The following is a 26,020-nucleotide window of genomic DNA, read 5'->3' as shown; positions in this document are numbered from 1 at the left end:
TTTTGTCCCCACAGAATATTAATTCGTGAGGGTAGTAATGGCAAAAGATGGTAATTGTTCATCATTTGTTTTTATTGGTTCTGCAAAGTCTTCCACTGAAACCTAAAATATTAAGACTGTCCACATGGTGAAATATATAACTTCCTTTGAGCTTGCTGTTCTAAAAAGGACCTTTATTTGCAAGCAAAAAAAGATTCGTTACATAAATCTGTGGGTGCAGGCAAATAGGTTTGAATTCCAGGCTTTTTCTTTGTTTGTTTGTTCTTGTGGCAGTGGCCTGCTAAGTAAAAAGCAGTCAGAAAGTTTTATTTTATTATGCTGAGTTCCCATATCGATCAGATGAAGTCATTTAATTTAGGAAGGTAGGTAGCAGTAAGTGATGGCGGTCATTGTGTAGTAAAGTTGGCTTAAATGCTTAATGAAAAATGCCAGTTTTTAAATGTTTATGTCCTAGCAGCTCCAAGATTGACTGGCTTGAAAAGCTGTGTGCCAGTCTGTAATAAAACACTCCCCGAAGTATCGATTAGGAAAGCATCAAGGGATTTTGCACATGTGCACAAGCACATACCCACATCCAACCACAAATTCATACAGGAACACCGCATCAACACAGAACTTACAAGTACATACTCACTGCTCAGTCACAAACATTTGACATTTCTGCTGTGAGAGAGGGAAAAGAAGAGCTTAAATTCTGAACTTACCTCTGCCATTGAGGTCTGTTTATCAGAGCACGTTTGCTGAAAGCACATAATGGCAGCTCCGCATTGCCTCACATATACAACCGCAGGTGACGTCAGCGGTGCATCCACCTGTGCAGCAAGGGGAGAAGAGTCCTCTTTAAAATTATTACTAGGTTTTAAGTAGATTTTTTAGGGGAAGCGTGACAAAGATTAGTTTGCTTTTTATCAGAAGAAAACTAGGCAGCCTCTCTATTTTACTTTCCTGATCTCCTTACTGAGCAGAGTAATACTGGGTTTAGATTTCTAATGAGACAGAGCAAAGGTAAAATTGGGATGGGGGAAGAAAAAGAGTTGGCAGTGGGATGAAAATGACAAGCTCAAGACAAGATACTGAAATAGAACCCTCAAGAAAAGATACTTGGTTTATGGACTGCTGCCCTGATATTTTTATTCATTCTTTGGATATAATAACGTTATTGCTAGTAGGAGTTTAACTCTTCTGTGGACAGCTTAGTCAATAGGCTCTTCAGTTTGAGAAGCCTCCTTCTCAGCTCTTCTTTTGATTTTATATTGAAACTGTTACATCTAGCCTAAAAAATCTCACTAAAAATGCATCACTGCAGCAAATGCTTGGACATGGCTCAGATTTTAGATGGTTTATGTGTTGTAGTTATGTCCCCATCAGAGCTAAGTTAACCAGAAGCTGTGCTGTAGCACGGTTCTGTCACTTGGTTAGTGTGAGAGCGTCAGTAATTTCCTCATTCCCAGCGCTCCTCTAGACAGGACCCTGGCTGATATCAAACTGGGTCAAGCAAAGCTGAAAGTGTTTATACACTGCCTCTCCCTGCTAAAGTCTGCGGTGAAATTCGTGGCCTCTACTGAAATTGTTTGTCTGGTGACTTCAGCAAGGCCGGCAATAAAACAGCTTACAGTGTGTGAAATTAAGAAAGGCTTCAGAGAAATTTTTAAAACTTCATGCCTCAGTTTTCTCACATGTAAAAGTAATACATAACGGTGCATTTTTACCCGCTTTCAGTCTTTAAGAAAATCAATTAGCTAATGCTTTGAAATTAGAAAATGCTCTATACTGCATGCTCTAATTATTATTATCCATCTCACCGTTATTTGAATACAGAGTACTTCAAAATATTCTTATTTCCATTTAATGTTTTTTTCTTCTTCTACAAAGCTTTGTAGATACAGGAGGATTTTTTTCTTTTGTAACTATAGTTAATGATATGAACATAATACAATATTATTGTGTCTTGTAGGCTTTATAACTCGCACATTGTTTTCTTTGATTTTTCTTTGAAAGACAGATGCTGACAGTTCAAAAGCTATTTACGTAATTACCTTGATAGTAAACCGACTCGGGGGATGAATTTCACTGTGTGTGTGTGCGGGGGAGTATGCACATGTACACCTCTGATTGATAACATTCCTAGTTGTTTAACTGAGACATGTCACCGGGATTCGGGAGAGCCTTGCCTCATCTCTGCCCCTTGCAGAATACACTGGGTGCCGTGCAGCTGCGAGCAGATCTGTAGGTTGGCTGCAAGCAAACAGTCTGATCACTTGAACATTCATAGCAAACGCTTCAAATGCCTGTTAAAGAAAATATTGGCTTTCCCAATTTCTCATTTACATTCTCATTCTGTCTAATAAATTACAATAAAGTATTTACTGTTTTGATCGCAAAAGCAGTTTCTCTGCCTATTTTTTTTTTCCTTTGATTCTGTTTTGGATGGATATGCCAAGGTTTCTCCTGTTCGTTTTCTCACTTTAAGTGTGTCATTTGGTCATATTGGTGTCTTCATTCTAATGTTTATTAAAATGTTACTGTCACTGCCAGTTTGAGACTGTGAATCAGAACTAAGAATGTGTAATAGTTTATTTCACATTCGAGTAAATTTCTTTTACTACTTAAACACTATTATGGATAGTGTTGATCTGAGATGAAGTTTAGGTTTGGCGATACAGAATGCCACTAATTTGAGTCTTCTTTTATTGCCATCTGCTGCGGGTGTTGCATCCACAAACACTTTTTTTTTTTTTGTTTTTTTTTTTTTTGTTTTTTTTCATTCCGGATCTCTTTTTGTGGTGGTAGAGAATAAGCTGATGCATCTGGGGAGCATCTTTTCCTGGGCCATTCACTGTATCAAATCATAGCGTGTACTCTAATGCTCTGTTGCCTGTGGTGTTTTGATAAGTTGTGAAAAATCCACGTTTTGCCATTGCAGCAGTAGAGTACATGCGAGAAAGGTATGAGCACCTCCAGCAATCTCTGGAAAGGCAGGTGGCCTGGTGGTTAAAAGCTTTGTTAAACATGAAATGTGCAACATCTATTTGTTGTGGATCTGACGGTAATTAAGAGTAATTTTTGAGGCAGCCATTGATGTATGCCACTCTCCTTGTACTCCTCACTCAATACCCATGTGAAGTAGTCTAGCTTGCTGTCAAGCTCTATGTGGCAATAAGGGGCACTTTTTTTTTCCCCCCTCCCAGCCATTCTGCGTGGTTGGAGTGAAAGCACCATGACCATCTGAATGGTGGGTGCGGAGTACCGAGCAGCTCTAGAACCATCCCAGGTCTGTGTGCTGACCCAGTCCAAGGGCAAAGCGGCCAAAGGCAGCTGCTGGGGCTGGTGGCTTGTCCTCCCTGAGGTCTGTGCCACCTCCTGGGGTCTAGCAGTGCTGTCAGCGCAGGGATGACCCGTGGATTCCCAGTGGAGTACCTTAAGCAACTGCCTTTACACAGTCGCTGCTGGGGTTGCTCAAAATACTGGCACATTTTGCCTTGTAAGCTGCAGGATTCTTAAAATGGAAGTCCCTTGGTTGTCAGGACACTTCACATGGTGTTAAAGGTTTAGATCTTCTCAGGCGGACTAAAAGAGAGAAAACAGCGGTGTAGGACGGAAGTCCACAATCTTGACTGCATACAATTTACAGCGTTTAGAAGTGGGCACAAAAATGGCAACTTGTGCTCTAACTTGGTAGTGTATTTTAATACACATTCTTATCACTGAGTGTACTTTTGTAGTGACCAAAACTTTTCACCATTGCATAAATAACTTTGCATATTGTTTGGCCTCAATTTGTTATGCAAACTAAGTTATTTATGAATGGTAACTGTTAAATGGCAGTTTCAATATTTCCATAAATATTTATTTGTTTTGCTATTTCCACAAAAGAAATTATAAAAAAGGTGTGCTAGGTAGTAAGGGCAAAATAAAAATACCAAACTTAAAACGAACACCTCATATTACAATCAAGACAGTCTGATTCAAGTACTTTTCTTCCTTTTAATTTTCACACTTCTATAAGCCACCAGTTATCTGCCAAAAAACCACCTGTGATTCATCATCAGTGTGGCTCATATGGATGTGTGGGTAAAGCAAGGGGAAATCTACCCCTAAACTCACCATCTCCCGGTAGTCTCCAAATCTGATCTTCCCTGGTTTTGTGCAGGTTACTTGAGAATATGGCTGTCCGAATACTTACTTTGCAGGGAATGATACCTTAAAGAATTAACATTGTAATGATACGTTGTCAAATTTATTGGAAAGATGAGTTAAGCGCATGAAAGCATGTACTAAGCTGTGTTTTCCAGAAAGTATTCTCCAAAGAAAGGTTGATTTTTTTAAAGTTGTCAGTGATAAATTCTCCCCTCGAGTTTATTAGCAAACTGAGATTGTTCAGGAAATGCAATGCAGGAGGGCTTGGTTTTGTCAGACTACTTCCACTCCAGCTGATAAGCCAAAGGGTTTACATATTGTACTTACTGAGTTAGTACATCAAGCATCCCCTTTGGGCACTACAAAGTTTCTTTAAAAGATAAGTAATAACAAAGAGGTCGAGTCCTCTGCATCCCTCCAGGTGCACAGCCATGGTGTGCCTAAGTGTTGGGCTTCACTGTCAGCTGCTGTCCCTGACTGCTTGCTCTTAGCTCTCACCCACACCTTCTCCTCATTCCTGCAGCTTAAGGCAGGCTGTCATTTTCCCCGGGGAAGCAGCCTTTTGCTCCTCTGTAGGTAGACGAGACAGCAGACAACCTATGGTAGCTGGTTGCGCCTGCAGCTCTGGGGTTGTTTCTCGTCGCTGCCGGGGCGGGGCGCTGGCGGGTGGGGAGTTGTGCTTGCACTGCCGAGGCGGGTGGCAGGGTGGCAGCGTTCAGATGACGGCTCTGGGTACCGAGATGTCTTCTGCCCCTGCATCAGTCACTCTGTGACCCTTCTGCCTGTCAGTCTGCACACATGGAAACATTTTTCCACCTTTCATAGAATCATTAAAGGTTGGAAAAGACCTCCAAGATCATCTGGTCCAACCATCCACGTACCACCAGTATCACCCACTAAACCACGTCCCTAAGCACCAAGTCCAACCTTTCAAAGGTGTGGTGGGGATTAACTTAACTTGACAAAGTGTTTGTTGATTCCCAACTGAGAGCTGGCGTGGGATCTCAGAATACGCTGATGAACCAGTACTAGCTGAGTATCTTTTATGTGTGTTGCTGTATGTGTCAAATGAGTTATTTGAGAGTGATGATTTTTTGCTTACCCTTCATTGAAAACTAACCCAATCCTGTATATTCCTTCTCTCTATAGTTCTTTCACTCTCCTGAATCCTCATAAAAGTTTAGAATAAAATATTTTTATTTTTTCAGATACGTCAGTGTGTACATCATGCTATGCTGCCAGTATCAGTACATTGATAGTCAACAAAGTGAACTGCTAGCAGCTGATAGGGCAAGGAAGGAGTTGTCTTTCAAATAATTCTGCTGTACATTGTGGAAGCATTGCACAGTTTTTCCTGGAGAAAAATCCATGAAGGGCAAATGAGTGACAATAGTCACTTCTAACTAATTGTATGTGCAGGTGGCAAGTGCATTACTTAAAGCAGTTCTCTGTCTCCAGTATTTGAAATAAAGGTTGTTAAGTTAAAAATAATTTCTTCACCACTGCTAAAACACATTATACCAGCTTTTAACAGAACAGTTTTAAAGTTCAGTGGTTTTGGTTTCAATGTGTTTCTCAAGTTCCCAGCACCTACTACGGTTTTTTGTATACCGTATCTGAGGATATTTTGCTGTAGCTCTCTATTGTATAATGAGGGTATTTTCACATTGATCTCTAGCGTTGTAATAAAAAGTTAATCATTACATTTCCTTTATATGTAAATATGGATTCTTTGTGTTTTATTTGGTGTACATAACTGTCTACAAATGCTTTAAAGGGCTTGGCTAAAGTAGCAAATGGGGATGCTGCTTGGGAGAGCAAGGATGAAATTAAGTAAATGTAAATGAAACCAAATACCAAGCAAATAGCCCTAATGATGACATTTCAAAGACTGTGGCCCAATCTTCTGAGGCATGCAGTAGATGATTCACTATTTCAGACATTTCAATCCAATCTTGAAAGCTGTAGTAAATATATTGTAGGGAACATTCCTGCACTGGCAGGGGGGTAGACTAAATGAGCTATTACCAGTAGCTCTTTTCCATGTCTGACTGATAGTTGGCTAGGAACATGTTCAGTATAGTCGCCAATTTTTTTTTTTTCTTTCTCTTGGAGAGCATTGGTGACATTGGCAGAGGAACACTTCCTGTATTTTAGAAAGGTTTGTGTGGCAGGGTTGTCCCAAAAAGCAGACTGTTTTGAGAGGAGGCATAGAGACAGAGAGTCCTAATCCTTTCCTAAAGCTTTTTTTGAGAAAGGATTTCATAGGCTCTGACTCATATGAGAGGGTGTGGTGGTATTGGGTTTATCTGTGGATTAGCTGCTACACATACTTTCTGGTCTTCTAAATTCATAGTAAAATGATACTAGATATAGTGCCATTTTTGTTTCTAAAGTGTGATTCATAGTTTTTGATTTTTCTTGGAATTTTTCCTTCCCTTCCTTTATAACCACTGTCATTCTGTAAGGAAGGAGGACTTCTTAGAGAATGATTTAGAGATAGAGGCAGTCAGTTCCTGTGTCTGTGTCTGTTCAGCTCTCCTATAAAAAGCAGCTAATGACAGTAAAAATGAGAGATGGTGACTTGCACTTAACTCAGTTTTTCTGATATGTTTCTGCAAGACTTTTTCCTTTAAAAATACTTATCAGCAGCAACGACAGTGCTAGTCGTTATTGACAATTTAAATACTGTATCGTTTCATCTTCATCAGGGCGGAGCAAAACGATGCAGCCGGCAGCGTGCTGAGAGCTGCCGTGTGCTGTGTGAGCAACAGCGAGGAGGCAGAGAGGTTGTCCACACCAAGGGGACCTACCTGCTTCCCATCTATTATGCAGGAAGGGTAACACGCACCTTACAGCTTCTGCAAGCGTCAGAGAATTAACGTGTCCTTGTCATAAGTTTCTGCTGAAAATGTGACTGTTTCTCAAAATTGCAAGTGTTGATTTTGATCCCCCCGAAATGTAAACAGTGTTTAAAATTTGAAACTCTTTCAAAACGGGCAGTATTTTTTCCCTGTTGATCTGATAAAAAGGCAACAGAAAATAGATGTAAGAGCAAGGAAACATTGAAGGGGGACACCAGATCAAAGCCTGCGTACAGAATTATCCTTTGTGGCATTTTCCTGTGGAGGGACCGTGTGGTTCTCCTAAAACTTTGCTTGCAGTGAACCTGAAAAATTGAAATCTAACTAGCTCTAAATTTCCTCTATTCTCTTTACCTTTTTTTTTTTTTTTTCACCATATGATGCTCAGGGACTCCAGAAAGCCTCGCTGAGAAAGAAAGGCAGCTCATGGGTATGATCAATCAGCTGACCAGTTTGCGAGAACAGCTGCTAGCAGCTCACGATGAACAGAAAAAACTGGCTGCATCGCAGATCGAGAAACAACGCCAACAAATGGAGCTGGCTAAGCAGCAACAAGAACAGGTGAATGATTATTATAGTGGCTTTCAGCTTAAATTGTCTTCTAGAAGGACTTTCCAGTAGCTTATCTTTTAGGGTCTATACTTAAGTTCATTCTCCACCTTTTTTTTTTTTTCCATTTGTTTTCTTAGGCAAAGAAGTTTGAATGAAGATATATTGTAAGAATGCTTTAATTTGCAATATATACAATGGTTCTTTTTGTCTTTTAAAGATATGTCTTCCAGTTTCAGGGTATTCTCTTCCAATAGTTTTTCTTTTAATTCAGTGTAAATAAGTGTGCAAATTCATCCCTCCTGAATAATCTTCCAGTGCTGCTTGAATTCAGTGATACTGAATAGGAACAAAATGTAGCATTTGGGTTGTAATGTGACAAATGAAAAAGATTGTTTTGCCAACTGTGGAAAAAAGTAGGGAAGAAGAATATAAAGTTAGTGAACAAGTTTGACTTTTTTTCTTCGACACTTGAGAGGCTTGATTTTCAGCTCTCACAAATATTCCCTCCACTGAAAATGCAAACATGTTTTCACACATGAACAGTTCCAATGTGAACGCATGGACACATTATATTTTATGCAAAACTACAACTTTTCTAACAAATTTGCACCACACAAATTTTAACAGAAGCGAATGTCCATTTATGCACCTGAACAGAAAACCCACGGATGTAAATTTAAAATCTTGTCAGTAGTCCATCCTGATGCCTCTTATCTGGAAGATTTTGGTCTGAGCATGCATCTCAGCTTGTAATGAAACTTGAATGTGAATTTTTGTGAAACTCACAGAACTCTGTGAATTCAGTCATGGTTGTCATACTTCAGTGTTTGTATGGTAGCGAACAAACCTTAAGATTCTAAAGCATTGCTGACATCCTCAGACATTCTAGCCTTGTTTTTCCCTGGTTTTGATTATTTAAAAGCCTTATTTTAAATCCTGTATATTTTGGCCTGAAATCCCACCTGGGGAGAGCGGGAGAAGTGACTTAAATATTAAACTAGTGAAGTTGTATCACGCTGTTATTTACACGGAGAATGTGGATGAAGGTGTGAAGGTGTAATTAGCCAGATCCTTCCATGAGGAGACGTCCCACAGGAGCTACTTCCTTTGCCCTGACTATAAGTCATTACTGCTATAGGATGGTTGAATTATTTAAAAGTGAAAAAGAAAATGAAAAAAGAAGGTAAAAATTCCTGCGGGATTATTATTAGGATAACTAGAATTTCTTTTAATTTAAGAAATTGTGTAGAATTCTGTTATATAGAAACTAAAATAACCAAGCTTTCAAAAAAATGAATTGATAAAAATTATTTTGGTTGCTTAAAGAGAGGCTCTAGAAAGAGAACACTTGCTTAATCTTGTATATGTGGAATTACATGAGCGAGTGTTTCTTATGCTAATAGTTTAATAACAGAAATGAAAGAAAATATCTAAAGAGAAAAATGCACAAAATTCCTCTCAGTAAGTATGTGTAAGTTCCCATCTGACCCTGAGATGTGTACACAGGGGAATAGCAATACTCCTTAATGTTTGTACTGCTGGGCTAGCTATTCATGAGAGCAGAGCTTTAGTGATGACTTGGATGAAAGTTTTTCAAGTTTGCTTTTTCAGTTTGAGGCGTATAATGGTGTATCTTCATCAGTTTTCTGAGAACTCTAATTTGATTACGCTGTTGTCTGCATTTTCCTTCACTGTATGCAAAATGTACCTACCTTCCCAACCATTTAGGAAATGGTGAGAGAGAGTGGAAGTCCTTACGGAAAACATATGTGACTTTGAGAGGAGACTTGCAAGTACTCCATCGACTTCTGTGGATCTGTTTCAGCGTAGAGCTGTGTAGACTTGCACTCTGCCCCCTTAGTTCCTTTCCGCGGACGTTGTACCCATCGAAGCACAGACAGTCAAAGTGATTTTCCCATACCTAGTTCCAGTCCCTTTGCATCTGTTTCTGCACCAATGAAATACACCCACTGCCTCCTGGGTGTCACATTTCCTCTCTTGGAAAACTTTTAATAGGTGGTACTAAATATAAAAAGAATTTTACTATCCATCCTCCTTTTTTTTTTTTTTTTTGGCTTTTTCTGCCTTACCCTACTATTTTCCATCTTCACTGCCAGTATTGTTCTTTCTCCAGCAGGGAGGAGCAGATGAGTGCTCACTGTTTTGTGACTTCAGTGTGCCATTTCAGATAATGAGAGAGGAGAGATTTTTGCATAAGTCTTCTCCTAACATCCAGCATAGCATTTCCGTAGGATTCCCTTTCACACTAGTATTTGCTGTTGCCACCCACCCTTGAAGGTTTATTAGCTTAACAGCACAGGTTAAAGAACCAAGCAGGGCGGAATATGACTATGCAGCAACTCCATGAATGATTATACATATCTCACATTTCTTCTGTGCAATTTCTCCACAGATTGCAAGACAACAGCAGCAGCTCCTGCAGCAGCAACACAAAATTAACCTTCTTCAGCAACAGATCCAGGTCAGAGACTGCATCTCCACCCATGCCCCTGTTATCTATTTCCTTTCTGTTCCTGCACGGTGAGGAATTCCCTCAGCCATTATTGTCATAGTTTTGTTTGTTTGTTTTTATTTTTGTTTTTGTTTTAATCTCAACCAGTGGCTTATGTCTTATTTATGGAAAAACACATGAGAGTGTTAACTGTCATTAAGCAAAAAAATTCTGTAAGGTCCATTTCTGTAAGGCCTTGTGTGGTTAACACTGAACCTAGAAGGATCAGGAAACAGATGAGAGAGCAAGGTGGCGTTAGCAAGGGTTTGCTGGATCAAATACTCTGAAATTGCTCTTCAACTTTAGATCAGGAGTGGCAAAAAAATGTTGCCAAAAAGTGTTGGATTGGAATGGATCTCCGACAGCTCTGTTTTTGAGGTTTTGCTGAAGCAGTTCTCTTCAGTGATCTGTAATCAAATGTCTCTCCTTGCTGCCTGAGGTGCTGAAAGTCTGGAAACTTTCAACACATTGGGTGAAGTAATTGTCTGAACGAGAAACTGGTCAAAAGGTTGGTTAGATTCTGGAGAGCAACTGTGAAAATCCTAGGTATCTGCACATTTACTCCTAATAGGAGAAAGAAGTTGTTAACCCAGAGTAACCAGTGAACTGTATTAAACCTCTTTTTCCTTAAAGCATTTGAAAGTTTCTTTTCGTGCCATTGGTTGTATTTCATTACTTCTCTTGCAGGTGTATATGTATGCATAGCCCTGTCTTGTGAACAATGCAAATCGATTTGACAATAAAGTTTTTCAAAGAATAAGAAAGGCGGGGGTTGACATTTTACAGCTATCTAGAGTTATGGTTGAATTTCTGACTGTTTAAGTGTGCAGTTATTTACAGAGCAATGCAAGTCACTGTGGAAGTGGATGTTATGTTCTGTTTGTACAATAACATCAGGATCTTCCTTCCAAAATATCTCTTTAATGTTTTAGAATTAGTTGCGTAAAATTATGTGCCACATCCTTAGCTTCTCTGTGAAAACATAATTCCCTCAAAATCAGAGGAGTTGTATGGCTTCACACTAGCCAAAAAACTGGCTGTCATTCCAGAGGGTATTCTTTCATCATCAGGACTTTTGTAACTATGAAAAACTTCTGGGGAAGTTCCATCCCTCTGTTACAAGGCAACATATATAAGAAGGGCTTTGTTGTTGACAAGAATTTTGATATTAGAAAGGCCTAGATTGGCCTTGACCTCTGTTTGGTTGGTTGGTTTTGGTTTGGTTTGTTTTTTGTTTTTTGTTTTTATTTTTATATATATATATATATTTTAATCTGTGGGAGGGATTATTCTTTATTGCATTATCTTTAATAAGGCTAATAAAGAAAAACAATACAAGATTTCTACTATAGCAAGTAAAGTATTTACATTTTTACTATTTAGCTATGAGAGTAATAGAGGAAGTTGTTGTATAAGCAGTGAATAAAAGTAACGTGAAGTAACATAATTTGACCTCAAGCCTTTTAAGTTATAAGGTCTTGTAGATAAGAATGAAGTATGTCTTTTTTAGGGTAGTAGAAAACACCGATTATTGATAATGGGATATAGAGTCTTTCATCTCTTGATCTCTGATCCAAGTTTAACCTAAGTCAGTAGTAAATGAAAGTCAGCTAGCTATCATCTGATACAAGCTGCGAGCCTAAGAAATGATTTGGAGACCTGTCCCAAGGGATTTAGGATGAAATATTGACCCTTTCAAGGTCAGAGTTTCACCTCCAGGGTCCACTTCACACAAAGCCCATCAAATTTGGGGCACCCTCCTTTTGGGTGGTCACATGATAAAGGTCAAGAATTGAACAGGCAGAGAGACAATACTGTCCTCTCTTTCCCACAGAGATAATCTATTTGTAGTGAAATTTTGATTATGCTGCCTACCTCTTAACGGTTCCATGGTCTGTATCATCTTGTAGTCTTGCGAACCCTAGTTGCAGTCCAATTATTGTTAAGTCACTGAGAAAAAAGCATTTTAAAATAATAATAATAGTAAAAACACTGTCGATGAATGCAAAGCAATACATTTCTTCTCAGTTGCATGCTTAGTTGACTGTTGTCAGAGCAAAGCAGCAATTCCTGAAGAAATCTGCCATTTTATATAAATGGAGACAATGAAATCACCCCAACATGCACATGTTTAAAACGGTTGGTGAGTTTACAATCAGGTTATGGTGGGTGGAACAAAACTGTGACATGAATGTAGCTGGGAGTTCAGATTTTCTGACCATGCCGTAATTAATCTGAGAGGCTTCTGTCACATTGGCCCAGAATTTTTAAATAGCATTAGATTTATTGACAGGGAAATATTCCTACAAAGTCTGGATAACTATTTAACTTATGTGCAATCGAAGGATTAGGCTGCAGTTATGAACACAACCTATTTATGACAAAGGATTCATTTTACTTAAGCCAATTTTTTCTAAGCTTGTAAGAGTTGCCATAATTCCAAATAAATTATTACACACAAAAAAAAAGCTGTTGAAATATTGTATTGAAAACATAATACCTGAAGGTTAAAAAAAAGTACAACGTGGCTGACCCCATGATTTATGACTCTTTTCTCTAAGAGCACTAACTTGGAAACATTTCCCCCTCTCCTTACCCCAGCATACAGTCAGTCACCAATATGCACACAATACATAAGCAGAGAGAGGTTGCAATGTACCTTGCCTCCTTAGAGAACTGTAAATGCTGAGTATAACTACATCTCAATTAAACTAGCCACTTCTGTGATGCTGAGGAAAGATGCGTTAGCTACTTGAGCTTAGAAGGATGTACCTGGCACATGAGTGTCTAATTGACATTATGTCTTTTTCAAATTCATCCCTTCTGAACTAACTGGAAGGAGGTTTCATTAACACAGACTAGCAGCTTGTCTAGGGAGTTAAGTAAAAGGTAATGCTACATGGGAGAAAAGTTGCTGATTAGGTTAAAATCAAGAATCCATATAACCTCATAATGCTAAAACGTGATTTATACAAGATTTTATGTTTTGGCAAATTGTTATAATAATTTTTATCTGCTTTTTGGGATGCTCTACACCTAGTTTGTGAAGGGGGGTTAGTTTCTCTGAATAATGAATTAAACCTTCTCCCATCTTATTTTATGCCACTTTGGAATGCATCCTCCCATGCACACTGCTTTCAGTCCTGTTTCATCTTCATGTGTAGTTTCTGCCTGCAGAGTCTTTAGGATCTTCTGTCCTGCACAGCTCAGTCTTGTCATTTTAACTAGAAGTGAAGCTTAAATTTGTATTTTGTTCTGTTTGCTCTCATGCATCAACAACCCTGAAGATTTCAATCTGTATTTTTGAATAGCTCTGTAGTGATCTGCAGCTGTAGAACAGGCTGAGGAAAGAGCATGTAGACACAAAGTACTGCTCAGTGAGTTCTTGGATGAAATCTGGTTTTCTCCTTCAAGGCCTTAGGGGATCTCACAACATCACCTCCCCATCTTCTTCTGTGAGGCCACAAGTGATTTCCTGGTATTCTTGCTCTCAAACATGTTGCAGACTGGGGCTGCATAGCTGTCTCATCAAGTGGGCAGAGAGTGAAAGAAACTTGAAAGCTAGATGCTGCTTTTTCGTGGTTCTGAGCTGGTCCCCGGTACAGGCAATGAGCACACTTGCCTTGAAGGGTGTCTTTGAGATGCAAAGTTTTGTGTCATGGTACAGTATATACCTTCCACTTGCTTAGAGAAAAAAGTCTAGCCTAGGTTGATGGTTGAATAGTTTGCTTTGAAGCTCAGTGACAAAAGTCGCTTTAATTGAACTATAAATGAAATGCAGTTGTTAAAATTCATAAAGCAATTCATATTCAGTAGGGCATGGTTAGTAAAATAGGTCAACCTTGCAGCCCAAATTGTGATAAAACCAATGTTGCTAATCTCACTATTTTGTAGAAAGCCTGACAGTATTTTGGGTTTTTTCCTCAAGCCCCAGCTCTTGGAGTCATGTGATGACAAAAATGCCAGCTTTCATTTATTCAAAATGTAAATTTTCAGCTCTCATATTTCCAGGCAAAACTTGAAACCATGAACACTACAAGTTCCAAAATTAGAAGGCAAACAAAACGGAGGCCAAATGTTGTTTTTTAAACTGTTCTGATTTTTAGTCAAAAATTTATTTTTTTTTTGGAGAGCCCGGCTTAAGATCTTGGAACACTTCAGGTTGCCAATAATGTAAAATTAAGATCTTGAAACAGCAAGTAGCAACAATGCTGCTTTACATTGTCTCTAGCACTTGGGCCATGGTCTTGTTTGACTTTTTAGTTTTACACTGCCAGTACTTGATTACTAATTTGTATTCAATTCTGGGCAATGTAATTAGCCCAAGAACTGAGTGCTATCTGAAACTTGAGGGCAATTCCTGCCAGACAGCAATCATTTGATGACTACGTCTTTGTAATATAGGGTTCTCGTTTTCCTTCAGACCAAGAGACTTGTCAGAAGATGTTCTGATGGGACACCTTTTCTGTCGAAAATAAGGCTCTGAAGAATGCGTGGATTATGACTAAGTTCTGATGCAGCTATAGGAAGCTGTGTGTGTGGCCTGCGCCATGGGCCAGGCAGGTTGTGACTTCTGCTTGGCACCTGGCCAAGCTCCAGGCAGCTCCAGGGCCTGGTGGCACCTGGCAGGCTTGCCCCAGTCCTCCAGAGGCAGGCTACCAGGTGAAATGCTCACCCAGGCCTGGATGGGCTTGAGCTCTGCAGGTCCTTAGCGGCTTGTCTGGCAGGGACTGTGGGCACCACCACCCTCCAGACTCCATGTCTCTTTAGGTTACAAACTTCCTGTCTTTTCTGCATCCCTTAGCTGCCCTGGGTGTCCTCCCGGCTCCAAATAAGGCTTTCTTCTGAGAGCATGGATCCATATTTCCATCCTACCCACCCGTTGTCAGCTGGCAGTGTCCCTTTCCACATGAGTTGCATTGGTAGATGGAGAGGCCTGGCTGCTCTAATATGTTGCCAAATCAGAATATTCCCATTCTCATTAACTTCTGAGGTTTAAGGTGTTGTTCCAGTTTGGAATGTAATAAGATCTTGAACACTTGGAATTTCCTGCAATATGGTTAGTTGCTTTTGTTGCCAGATCTATTTTTCAAAATCTAGCTATATTTTGGGGGGGAGGAAAGAAGGATTTGGTTTCTGAGTTACACAGAAGTTCAGAAAAATATTTCTTATGCCTAAGATGCCAAGTTAGAAATGACACAGTTGTTATTGTCAAAACTTTCCACAGGCAAAGAGGCTCTGGTTTGATTCCAGCCTTCCAAAACACTGGTAAGGAGACCTGCTTCCACAGTGCTTTAGATACTGCAATTTACACATACAGTTATCTGTGGAGACAATTTTTGTTGTTGTTTAGATTTGTTGTTGATTTTGAACTGCTCAGGTGAGCAATCATCTGTTATTCAGAACTGGCTGGTTGATGTTCAGGCCTGTTTGCATTCTCTTTGTGCAAGAAAACATTGAGATTTTGGTTAGCATGGTAACAGATGAAATTTAGTTGTAAAAAGTACGAGTTGACACAAGAAGACACTGACTGTTTGAATTTACATGAAGAAATCTGGAGATTTGTTCCCTGCCCCAACAAGTTTGCACTCTAAATTACGCTTCCAACACAGCTCATCCTTCCATTTTCTGTGTTCAGCTGGAAAGCAAACTCCAGCAGGCCACTCCGTGAGCTCTAAATACTTGGAGTAGTTTGTGCCTATGATTTGGAGGGTAGAGATCCTTGCCCTTAGTTCTTGCCCTGCTAGTGTTTACTCAGTGCAGCCTTAAGGACTTGTGAAATCTCTTTCTTGCTCCCTAGCTGCTTATATGCCTGTAACCCAGATTTCTGTAGGAGGCTTTAAAGGGCCATAGATGATGAATCCTTCACTCAAGACACAAAAATGAGCAACCACTACACAAGTGGTTGGTTACAGATTTAGTAATGTCTGTTACTTCTGTATTATCGTTTTGCCTGGGAATTTTGATTTTCTCAGAAGTCGGTGACAGCAGAGCAGTGCTTCATGGTGCTACGACCCCTTTGCAAGCCATTGCACAGCAGAACAGTATTAGTTCTTCTGTAATTGGAGTCCTTTTTGCATATCAGAGAGAGGTGAGGACAAAAGGTTTCCTTGGTAGACAATAAAGCTGTTGAAGTGAGGGCCTGATCCAACTCCCACTGAACGTAGTGAAAAGGCTCTTATTCATATTAGTGGGAGTTTAATGAGACCTTTCTTCAGTAGGAAACTGTGAGAAAGTATCTTCCTTCTCACTCTGCAAAATGTTTTCAGAACAGGCTCCTTCCACTGAGCCAGTTTGTTTTTTTGTTTTGTTTTTGCCAGTGTGGATATGACAAGCTGTGACTGCACAGTCAAACCAAACAGGCTCATAGATAGGTTGGGGACATTTTGTCCAAATTCATCATGTGTCAGGAGCAGCTGTTTTCCTGAAACTTATAAACATGGGCATACTGGATTTAGTGAGACAGGCCCAAGAAGGAGTCACACTGCAGCCTTTCCCATGACTTTGCAACCTCTTCCCAAACAACTGAGGTTGCCGGCAAAGAGGCTAAACAATTGTTTCTCACAAAAGCTCTGCAGCTGATGTCCTATCAGCTATCAGAATAACTCGCCTGTCCCTTAAGCAGGGAAAAGCCCTTGGGAAATTAATTATTTGAAAAAGCAAAACAAAACAAATTAAAAAAAAAAAAAAAGATGAGGTTTGGGGAGGAGATAGGAAAAGGGGAGGAGTGAGAAGAAAAATCTAGGCTAGAAGTCAAAATGAGCTAATTGCTTCTTGAGTTCAGCAAATAACGTATGTGTTTTGCTGAAGGATATGATGTATGCACTTTAAAGTAACCTATGGGCCTTCACTCGCTTCCATTACCCAAAAAGTTAAGTCATATAGAAGACTGCAGCTTGATGATCTGTTTATCTACACTTATTTATGTGCAGAGGAGCATTTTCCACTGATATACCACAGTTTTACTCCCAAAGATTACCTCTATTGCAAGCATCTACTTCAGTCCCTGGCCTCACCTACATTCTTACATAACCCAAATTCGCTGACTGGCATAATTGCACCAATGCAGGCAAGGAGAATCTGTTTGGGATTTGTGTAAACTTGAATTTATTAGGATTGCAAGATTATGCTTTCATCAGATTAACCAGCTTGTTGCCTATTCTGAGCTACACGATTACAACACTTGCTGATAATGAAGTTTTCTTCAGTGTCAGCAGTCCAAACGTTCAGAAATTATGAATTTGTTTTAAACTTCATGCCCTTTTTTCTTGTAATTTTAGCCTTTTGTCTTAATTTCCTTTTTTGTTACTGAGATTTTCATATTTTCTTGCACAGTCAGAAGGGAGGGGCAGAAACTTATTTTTATTTAAAAGTAACAAAAATATTCCAGCAGCTTGGACTGTAAGAAAAATACCAACAGACATCAGAGCAGGCAACATTTTAGGCAAAGGCCTTATCTTGGTCTCTTTCTCCCCTAAGCAAATGCTGTCTCTGAGACCTCTTTACAGTCCCCTGTCTTTCCTTGCTTTTTCAGACCCCCCTCTCTAATTTCAGCATCTCTGGGGTTCACCCCACAATTTTTACCTCATCTTTCCTCTTCCAGCTCTCTGACATTGTGATCTTCCTTATGCAGCTGCCCACCCTTTTCCTAATCAGCTTCTCCTTTCTGCCAGCTCTCTCATTTTTTTTTTGAAATTCCTCCCTTGTCAATATTTCCATGGCCATTTCATGGTTTTGATCAGTTTTATTGGCTATAGAGAGTACATATGTCATTTTGTGAATGTTTTTGTTCAAAATGTGTGAGGTGGTGGACCTGTGCATATGTGAGCTATGTTCCCGTTCATGTACCCATGCAGGTATTTATGCAGCAGAGGTACAGGAGCAGAAAGTACCACAGTAGTTTGAGTAAGTGGCTTGGGAAGCTGAATGTGAACTCTTTATAGCTGTGATCTTGGCCAAATGGAGTGTGTGCATTCATGAGCACTTCTGTTGTGCAGCCAAAAAGGGCTGCCACTGCTGCCTCTGTAGTAAGGTAAAGCAGGAGATAACAATAAATTTTTTACTGCTGGCTGGTGGAGGTGTTTAGGATGTGTTTTCTTTATATCTTCATCCGCCCCTAATTGAAGATGCTTTAAAATTGAATGACTAGCAGTCAAAACGTGTTTGCTTCAAGCTGAGAAGAAAAATGCTGGTGTCTCTGCTTCCAAACTGATTGCGCTTTGTACACAACTGACAGCCACAGTCACTTTGAGTGACTGATAAGTGGGAAGCTTTGCCACTTATCAAGGAATGCACACTGAAAAGAAAGGACTGGAGCCGTTCAGATGCTTTGGCATGTTCAAAATAACATCTCACATCAGTCAGACTCAGAGGCACTAGGAGACATTTCAAAATAAACTTTATATCTATCTATCTATCTAGAGGCAAAGATTCAATTTAACAGACAAATCACTGTGTGGCATCACATTGGCTCTGAAAACGAGAACATCGTTATAATGGTCACCAGTTGCAAAATGACTCAGCTACGTAAGTTGAGAGCAATTATTGTAGGGTCTCACCCCCCAAAACAAACCTGGATTTGAAAATTCACTACTGCGTATCATTCTAGTGATTTCTATAAATTGGGAGTTTTCACCCCTGTTGGCCAAGCAATATTTGGCTTATGTATCATGTGACAGCCTGAAGGATCCCAAAGATAATGAAACTCAGCCAAATTCTGATGTTATTTATTTCTTTTTCAGTTTTATGGAATATATTTGGGATTCCGTAGCATTAACTAAAATTAGAAATGGGTTTTAAGGTTACATAAGAGTTGCTACACTTTTCAATGATACACAGCATGAACAGAAAATGAAACTTTGGTACAAGTTTGGTGATACTAATATTACCAAATGGTGACCTACAGGAACTGAGGCATGAAGAGTACATTTTCTTGTACTGACTCCAGTAATGACAGAAGTAACAGCCAGTGTATGGTTTGGCTGGTCTGCTGGAGGTGATAATTTTCAACCTATCTTAAGAAGCATCATAGGAGTTAACCCGTTAGAATTCTCCCTGCAAACATTGTGTAGACATACAAGGACATGTTGTAGAGCTGAGATGGGATGTGGGTCTTCATGTAAAGCAGTAGAACAAGTAGATGTAAGCAAGTGCGTAAAATTTCCTAAATCGGAATTTGAACAGGAGAGACATAGTGTTGACTCATGTCCCCTAGTAACACACAAAAAAAAAAGTTATCACGACTGCTACCTGGTTTGCAATTCTTGTCCTAGCAACACTGGCAGTGCTGCTGTATAAGGACTGTTATTTATGTGCTGTGATTCTAAGCACTGCATCTGAGCATCTGATTCTGCCCAGCTTCTTCCATCTGAAAGGGTTCTTTTTCTAACCAAAGTGGTTATATTTGAGAGACAGGTTATGTTTGACATTCTGGAGTTGCTACCAGCTCTCATACCTCCATTATCAAGAGAGAGAAATTTGAGGATCATTTAGTTTCTGCTGGCGATGCCTTGCTTTTCTGATTCATCTCTTGCCATGTTAAGTGGTCACGACTTCATTTTGACAGCTCATTCAAAATAGAGTACTTCAAGCTCTGCTGGGATAATGGCTCAAAATGATTCATAGGGAAGAGTGTGGTTCCACCTACTGAATCAACACGACTGTCTTCATCACTTCGGATTTTCCTCAGACATCTGTCTGATGATGCCTTACCCTGCATAGTTCAGGAGACAAGATGAGCTCACCGCTGGTGGTAATAGCATGCAAGAGGCCAGCAGAAACTGTTTTGCTTTTGTTGTCCACTTTCTGCCAGCTATGTGAATTGTACTGTATACATTAAAGTGGAGGGCAGTTACTTATGCTTGGTATTTGTAAGAACAGTAGATTAAACAGTGTAATCACTTGAAGGGTAGTGATTGAAGAGGCAATGTGAGTGAAGCCTGATTTAGAAGATGGAGAGGGAAGGGTGCAGTTGTCTAGTGGAAGTCTCTTATGAGCAAAGATGAACTGGAGAGTTATAGATCTCGTAACTCTCAGTCTTGATTTTGCATATTGTATCTTGTAACTATTTAAGGTCAACTTCCACAGAAGAAAGTTGAGTAAAATGTATAATGAGTAAATAATTTTAAGGAACATTTTCAGATTTTTGTTCAAATTGGACAGAAATATGCTTTGAAGAGGATAAGAAGTATACATCAGAGTTTCTTGCACTTAGAAGTCAAAGAATTTAAAGTTCCAGAGAAAAAAAAAAAAAATAAAGTGAAGAAGGTAATAATAAGAACTGAAAGGGACAAATTTAATTTACAGTACTTGGAGTTTATAAGTATTTGACACAGTGAGGAAATTCATTTGAAATGTGTGTATTACCAAATAGATTTTATCAGGTTTGACTACTCTGAAAGACAACTGACAGCATTCAGCACATTATTCTAAAGTTGAAACTTGGTTAGTTTCAACAAAGTTGCTCATAGATAGTAATTTAAAATGGATTGGGAAAGAAATGATCAAGAGATTTCTATACTTCTGTATGCTGTAAAAATTGTATACAAAGAAATACGTTGGTTTGATAATGAAGTGAGGTCTTTGAAAGCTAGAAGTGGCAGAACTAGGTTCAATGGGTATCTTTATTTTATTACCATACATCTCCGTTATGCATATTGAATAAAAACTGGTATCCTGGGGGAGCAGAATTACATGATAATGTAATTGTAGACTGCACTCACAAGAGCAAAAAATTAAAATTATGTGGACAACGTTAATTCTGGCATTCCCTAACTTTTGAGTCCTTGACATTTAATTCAAAGTAGCATTATTTAAACTGTGTGTCTGTGTGTTTTTGATGGCCCTGAAAGCATATACTGCTAATATAGCAAACATCTATGATATAATGTCAGCACCATTTAAACCCTCAAGTGTCAGCATGGGAGAAGTGCCAGTGTCATTTGAGTTACAGGAGTAATATATGTTCTCCTATGTTAGCAGGAGAAAAGTTACCTGGCCATGTGGATAGGAGCCCATGTTATGATGCTTCTCTCTTTCTGTATCTTGCTCCCTCTCTCTCCCTCTTTCCCTCTCTCTCTCTCTCTCCATCAAATTAGAGAAGAATATTTTCTATTGATGTCCTTCCCAGAAAGGAAGACTGATTACATCGGTGCCTTTGTTGAATTTGGGCTGGCTATATCGAAAATGGAGTTTGATGCTTTCTTTTCAATGCCCTCTACTTGCTCCCCCCATTCTCCCTCAGTGGGTTTGGGACCAAATTGATTATCATCACAAGTTACCACTAATCAATACTTTCCTCCTAATTTACCACAATCTTTATATTTTAGCAACATAATGGAGGCTGACGGTATAGAATTAAAGTCATAGATCTTTTAGTAGAGGTGTCTCTTGTTCTGAGTATTTGGTGGAAACCTGTTGAAGCATTTAGCCCTGTAAAGCTCTGTGTAGTTAATTTTCTTACCTTTCATGTTGTTTGTAGAATTGTGTCTGCAGTTTGAGTGTGACTGAGCTGCAGTGCATCAGTAAGAGTTTTTTCTTATATATATACTGTATGTAATGAGTTCGAATTTCTTTGCATCCTCAAGAATCACTTAAGTATAAATTAAGAATCATTTCCAGTTTTTTAACTCAGGAGTCAGAATTTGGAGTCCAGGAACAAGTAAGCATGTATAAAACAGCTTGTCAATTACATTCACACCTTATACACAGAATTAAGCCACCTTAATAGCCATAAACACGTATAGGTGCATATTTTCATGCATGCATTTGGAATACCCTGATTCAGACAGCAATTACAAGCATGATCAATTATCTGCACGTGAAATTCTAATGTCTCTAAAGGATTTAAAGAGGAAGGAATCAGGATGTTTTCCATGTGGGCACCACAGGTTGTTAATACTTACCAAATTGTAGCTGATCTTAGATGTGAATTTTTTCAAGAGTTTAGGAATTCTTCAGCTCTGTTGACAGTTCCTCTTCAGCTGAGATCATGGCAAACAGATAGAACCCCTAATTTAGATCAAGGCGTTGATGATCTCAGTGTTTCCCAGTGATGCAGAGAGACTGATGCACGCACTGAGATACAGAGTAAGCGAAAATGGATTCAAATTATTTGCAATTAGAAAACTTGAAAAAATCAAAACTTTCACGCTTTCTTCTTTTCCACTTCTATGATTCTTTGGATGGCTCTGTAACTGGAGACTCACCTCTGAAAGATGCCTCTGTTTTTCTGCAGAACCTGGTTCTGGCAGCAGCAGGTTTCCCTGGGTACGATAGCTCCCCAGTGGCTTGTTAAACGCAGGTGTTTCTTTGTCATTGTGATAGGAAGCAAAGTTCTGGAGAGCTGGTACATTGTAGTGGCTGGAGTTAGAGTTATGCTGTTTTTCTGGTATTTCTTCTTTACTTGAGATGAAAGGCAAATATGAAATGCAATTTTTCAAGAATTTTACCTTTGTGTGTCATGAATTTCAGGGTGTTATTTAAGTCTACTTTCCTTGTTTTATTTCCTATTGCACAGTTACAAAATTCTTTTTGGTACAACTAGAATAAAGAAATTCAAATTGTAATCAATTTACTGGCATAAAATTGTGTATTCCGTGGAAATAATATTTACGCTTCTTTTTTAAAAAGAAATGCATCAATTTTAGGTGTTTTTATATCCCCTTCAGATATTGAGGTGGGTTTGTTGAAATCACAAGTTTGTCTCTGCATCTTTTGTGAGGGTTGTTTGAGCTCAGTATCCTCTTAGCAGAAACTCTTGCTAAGGCCCCGTGGGAGGAAAATTGTCCATTGTGTTCTTTTGAAAGCAGGCTATCTTTTTTCCTGGAGTTCAGCTCAAGCAAGTTTATTCTTCCACTCATGGATATCTTAGGAGGTTCCTGTCCTTTCTGGTGCCTAGGAAGCAGAGCTCAGATACGTATACTGTATTTGTTGTCATCATATAATCTGTGCAACTTCCCTTCAAATACAAAGAATTATGCTTTCCCCAGCTGTTCATTTGATAGGATTCTAGTCCTTCATTTAGAGAAGACTGTGCTTCTCCAATTCACATTGTTTGAACCATGGCCTCTCTTCTATACGTATTGTTTGTTTTGTCTTTTTTTTGTTGTGCGTAACAGGTGTTTCTTTCATACAGCCAAGGCAGCAAGGCAAGGGCTTCCTTTATGGCAGATCTCTTGAGACTTAGATTAAACTCTTCTTTGTGATAATAATGCCACTGCCTTTAATTGAATTGCACATGTAATCTGTATTTGCACAAATGCCCTCCATCTCTCTGCCCTCATTGCTGAAGTCTGTCTCTCTTTTGGTACGTGTGTTTGCCTTTTCTGCTGTCTTTTGCCACAGACCTGATTCCTTTTTACTTTCCCAATACTGCATGCACTCCCCTCTGAGCCTGGATGCAGCCATGGGAATGGTTTAAAAAGAACAAAATGTTCTGCAGAAAGGACTGCCTTTTTTCCAGTGTTTCCCCTTGCTGCCCCCACAAATATTGCCAGACGGTTGGGAAAACCTTCTTCAGTATTTCTGAAGGGGGAACCAAGGGCTGGGAGCTAGGCACATGTTCTGCATCTGCTGAGCGCATCTCAGTCCAGTGTGTTATAGGTAGCATAGATCTTGTCTATCCTGTCCATCTTTTTTCTTTCACAGCTTCAACTGCGGTTGAGGAGAGCACACTGCCAAAAACCAGGTTTCCTGCCTTAGGCATGGGAATGCATTCAGGATGTCTGGTCCATTGTGGCAAGTGCTTTGGTGTGTTGTAAGGAGAAGGTACATGTCAATCAGTACCTCATGGTACCAAATTGTGTAATGAACATCTAATCATGTTTCTAGTTTTTGTTTAGAATAGAACTTCCATACTCTCTGGTATGATCCTCATGACTCTCTAGTTGTTAAGGCATTTCCAGAGAAGCAATGCAAGCCAAAACTAGGCAAGAGGCTAGTACCATATTTCTTAGTAGCTCAGTTGGCCCATGCTGTTCAAATATCCTGATGGAATGTTGCTCCCCTATAATACATTGTTCTCATGCCCTTCTTTTTATGCCAGGACATTTATTGGTTAGAGGCCCCGGAGGTGAACAGATATAAATATGTGTCAGTAAGAAGAGATGTAATGTATGGCCTGGGAACTGTGCTGAATGATTAAGAATATAGGTGTAATGACTTACGGGGTAAGCAAAGCCTCCAGAGAACACTGCATCTGTACAGGCTGTCCTGTGAATCTGCACAAGTGGAGTAACTTGCATCATTTCAGTCTTTCATTTTAACTAGAGTTAATGCATATGTGGGGAGCTGTGGATGGACTCTCTTGCATTCAGTTTGAGACCCACCTTCTGCTGATGGCTTTCTGTTGTTTTGATCAGTTGGTAGAAATTCCGAAATGTCATCTGCTGTGCCTCAGAGAGCCCATCTTTATAAAGTGTTTTTTTCCTCCTGGTGCAGACTCACCGGTAGTTAAAATGGCAGGGGTATCAGCACAGCCGAGACATGACACTAGCGCTGTATCTATTTTAGTGGCCAACTTTGTGGCAGTGGCAGCATCTGTGAAAAATACAGAGATAACTGTCAGAAAGGGTGTTTGAAGTGCATTTAATTTACAAATGTTAACCCCTCCTCATACTGCTCTTCGCTTTATCATGCAGGAGTTAACATTGGAAGATGAGACTTTAATAACGGCATATAGTATGGTTTCCTAAATTGTTTTTTTTTTCTCTTAAAATGCATTGTCTTTGCACTAGGTAGGTAAACACTAACAATAAGTGTAGTTCAATATATTATTTGACTCAAAACCCGTGAAGTTTTATTTTTTTCCCAATCACATCGTAGATGGCAGGGGCCTGAAATTCCCTCCTCCTGTGCTAGTATAAAACATCATAAAATCAGAACATGCGCATTTACAGCCACTTTGTGCTGACATAAAGATAAATCAACGAGATGCAGAAGAAACAATGATGTAACAATTTCATCAGGTCCCACACAGTTCCTTCTCTGTGTTAATTTCCTTTATGTTCAAGGAACCCAAGCCACTGTTTTAATAAATAAATGCAAAAAAATGACATTTTATTAAAAACAAAAAAGAACCTATTCTAAAAGCAACCACTTCCAAAGTTCAGGCACGCAAACGTAGCTCACATGCAGCTCTTGTTAGAGTACGCAGGCAATTTCTAGGAGCCTCTCACCCACGTTGCTTTCAGCCATCATCCATCTCCCCATTCCTTCAGGAAGAGCCCTTTTGTGCGAGGTTAAGCCTTCTTTCCACCAACAGGGGACTTGAGGAGGCTCCCTTGGAAGCCTGTCATTGCTGTTCTTGGATTTCACAAGACAGTGATGCTTCTTGAGACATGTATGAAGCTCACCTGCCCAGAAGGATTGCTACTCAACAGTCTGCTTTAAGACGGCTTTGCATGTGAAAGACTGATGTTCTTCGTTTTGGGACTATCGCTCAATGGAAATGTCAGAAATATGGAAGGATAAATACCGAGTTACATTAAAAAGAGAAAAAAAAGAACTCGGAAATTATCTCCTGGCTCCATGTTTTCCGAGGTTTTGCATTAGCGGGGACGAAGTCACGGTGTGTTGACACAGTCTAATGTGCAATGACATAATACCTGGAACATGGAGACAGCGAGATGTGCAAAATCAAACTTATCTGAGTTTTCGCAGGAAAAGAAGGGATTAAACTTTGCTGGTTACAATATGGATTTTTTTTTTAAATAAAAACTATCCTAGTTCGACTGAGATAAACCTACTCAGATCTAATTCTATCCAGTCCCTGGGAAAAGAGGGCCTTAAGATGTTGAGCCTATTTGCCCAATCCCTTTTTTTAGAAATAAAGATTAGGGTAGGAAGTTTGGTCCTTATCTCTAAGGTTCTTACTGCTTCGGAAGGAAACTGAAATACTTACATGAAGGACACTTTCTTGAACTTGTGATTTGTCTTCACTCAGATTCCTTCAGAA

The 26,020-nt window shown here is 39.4% G+C and overlaps 1 protein-coding gene across 16 annotated transcripts in view; it reads left to right on the top strand.

The window, feature by feature from the left end:
* SOX5 (SRY-box transcription factor 5) overlaps positions 1-26,020 on the top strand; it is a 297,930-nt gene that overhangs the window by 139,175 nt on the left and 132,735 nt on the right. For all 16 annotated transcript variants that reach the window (XM_080561930.1, XM_080561933.1, XM_080561931.1 and 13 more), the window contains 2 exons: positions 7,390-7,562; positions 9,967-10,035. In XM_080561930.1, the coding sequence (XP_080418056.1) occupies positions 7,390-7,562; positions 9,967-10,035 (242 nt within the window). The remainder of the gene's footprint in view (positions 1-7,389; positions 7,563-9,966; positions 10,036-26,020) is intronic.

The sequence above is a fragment of the Anser brachyrhynchus genome, assembly GCF_964034855.1.
Source record: "Anser brachyrhynchus genome assembly, chromosome: 1".
Taxonomy (NCBI): domain Eukaryota; kingdom Metazoa; phylum Chordata; class Aves; order Anseriformes; family Anatidae; genus Anser; species Anser brachyrhynchus.
Note: the sequence above shows the minus strand (reverse complement) of the source record. Positions and strands in the feature narration are given on the sequence as shown.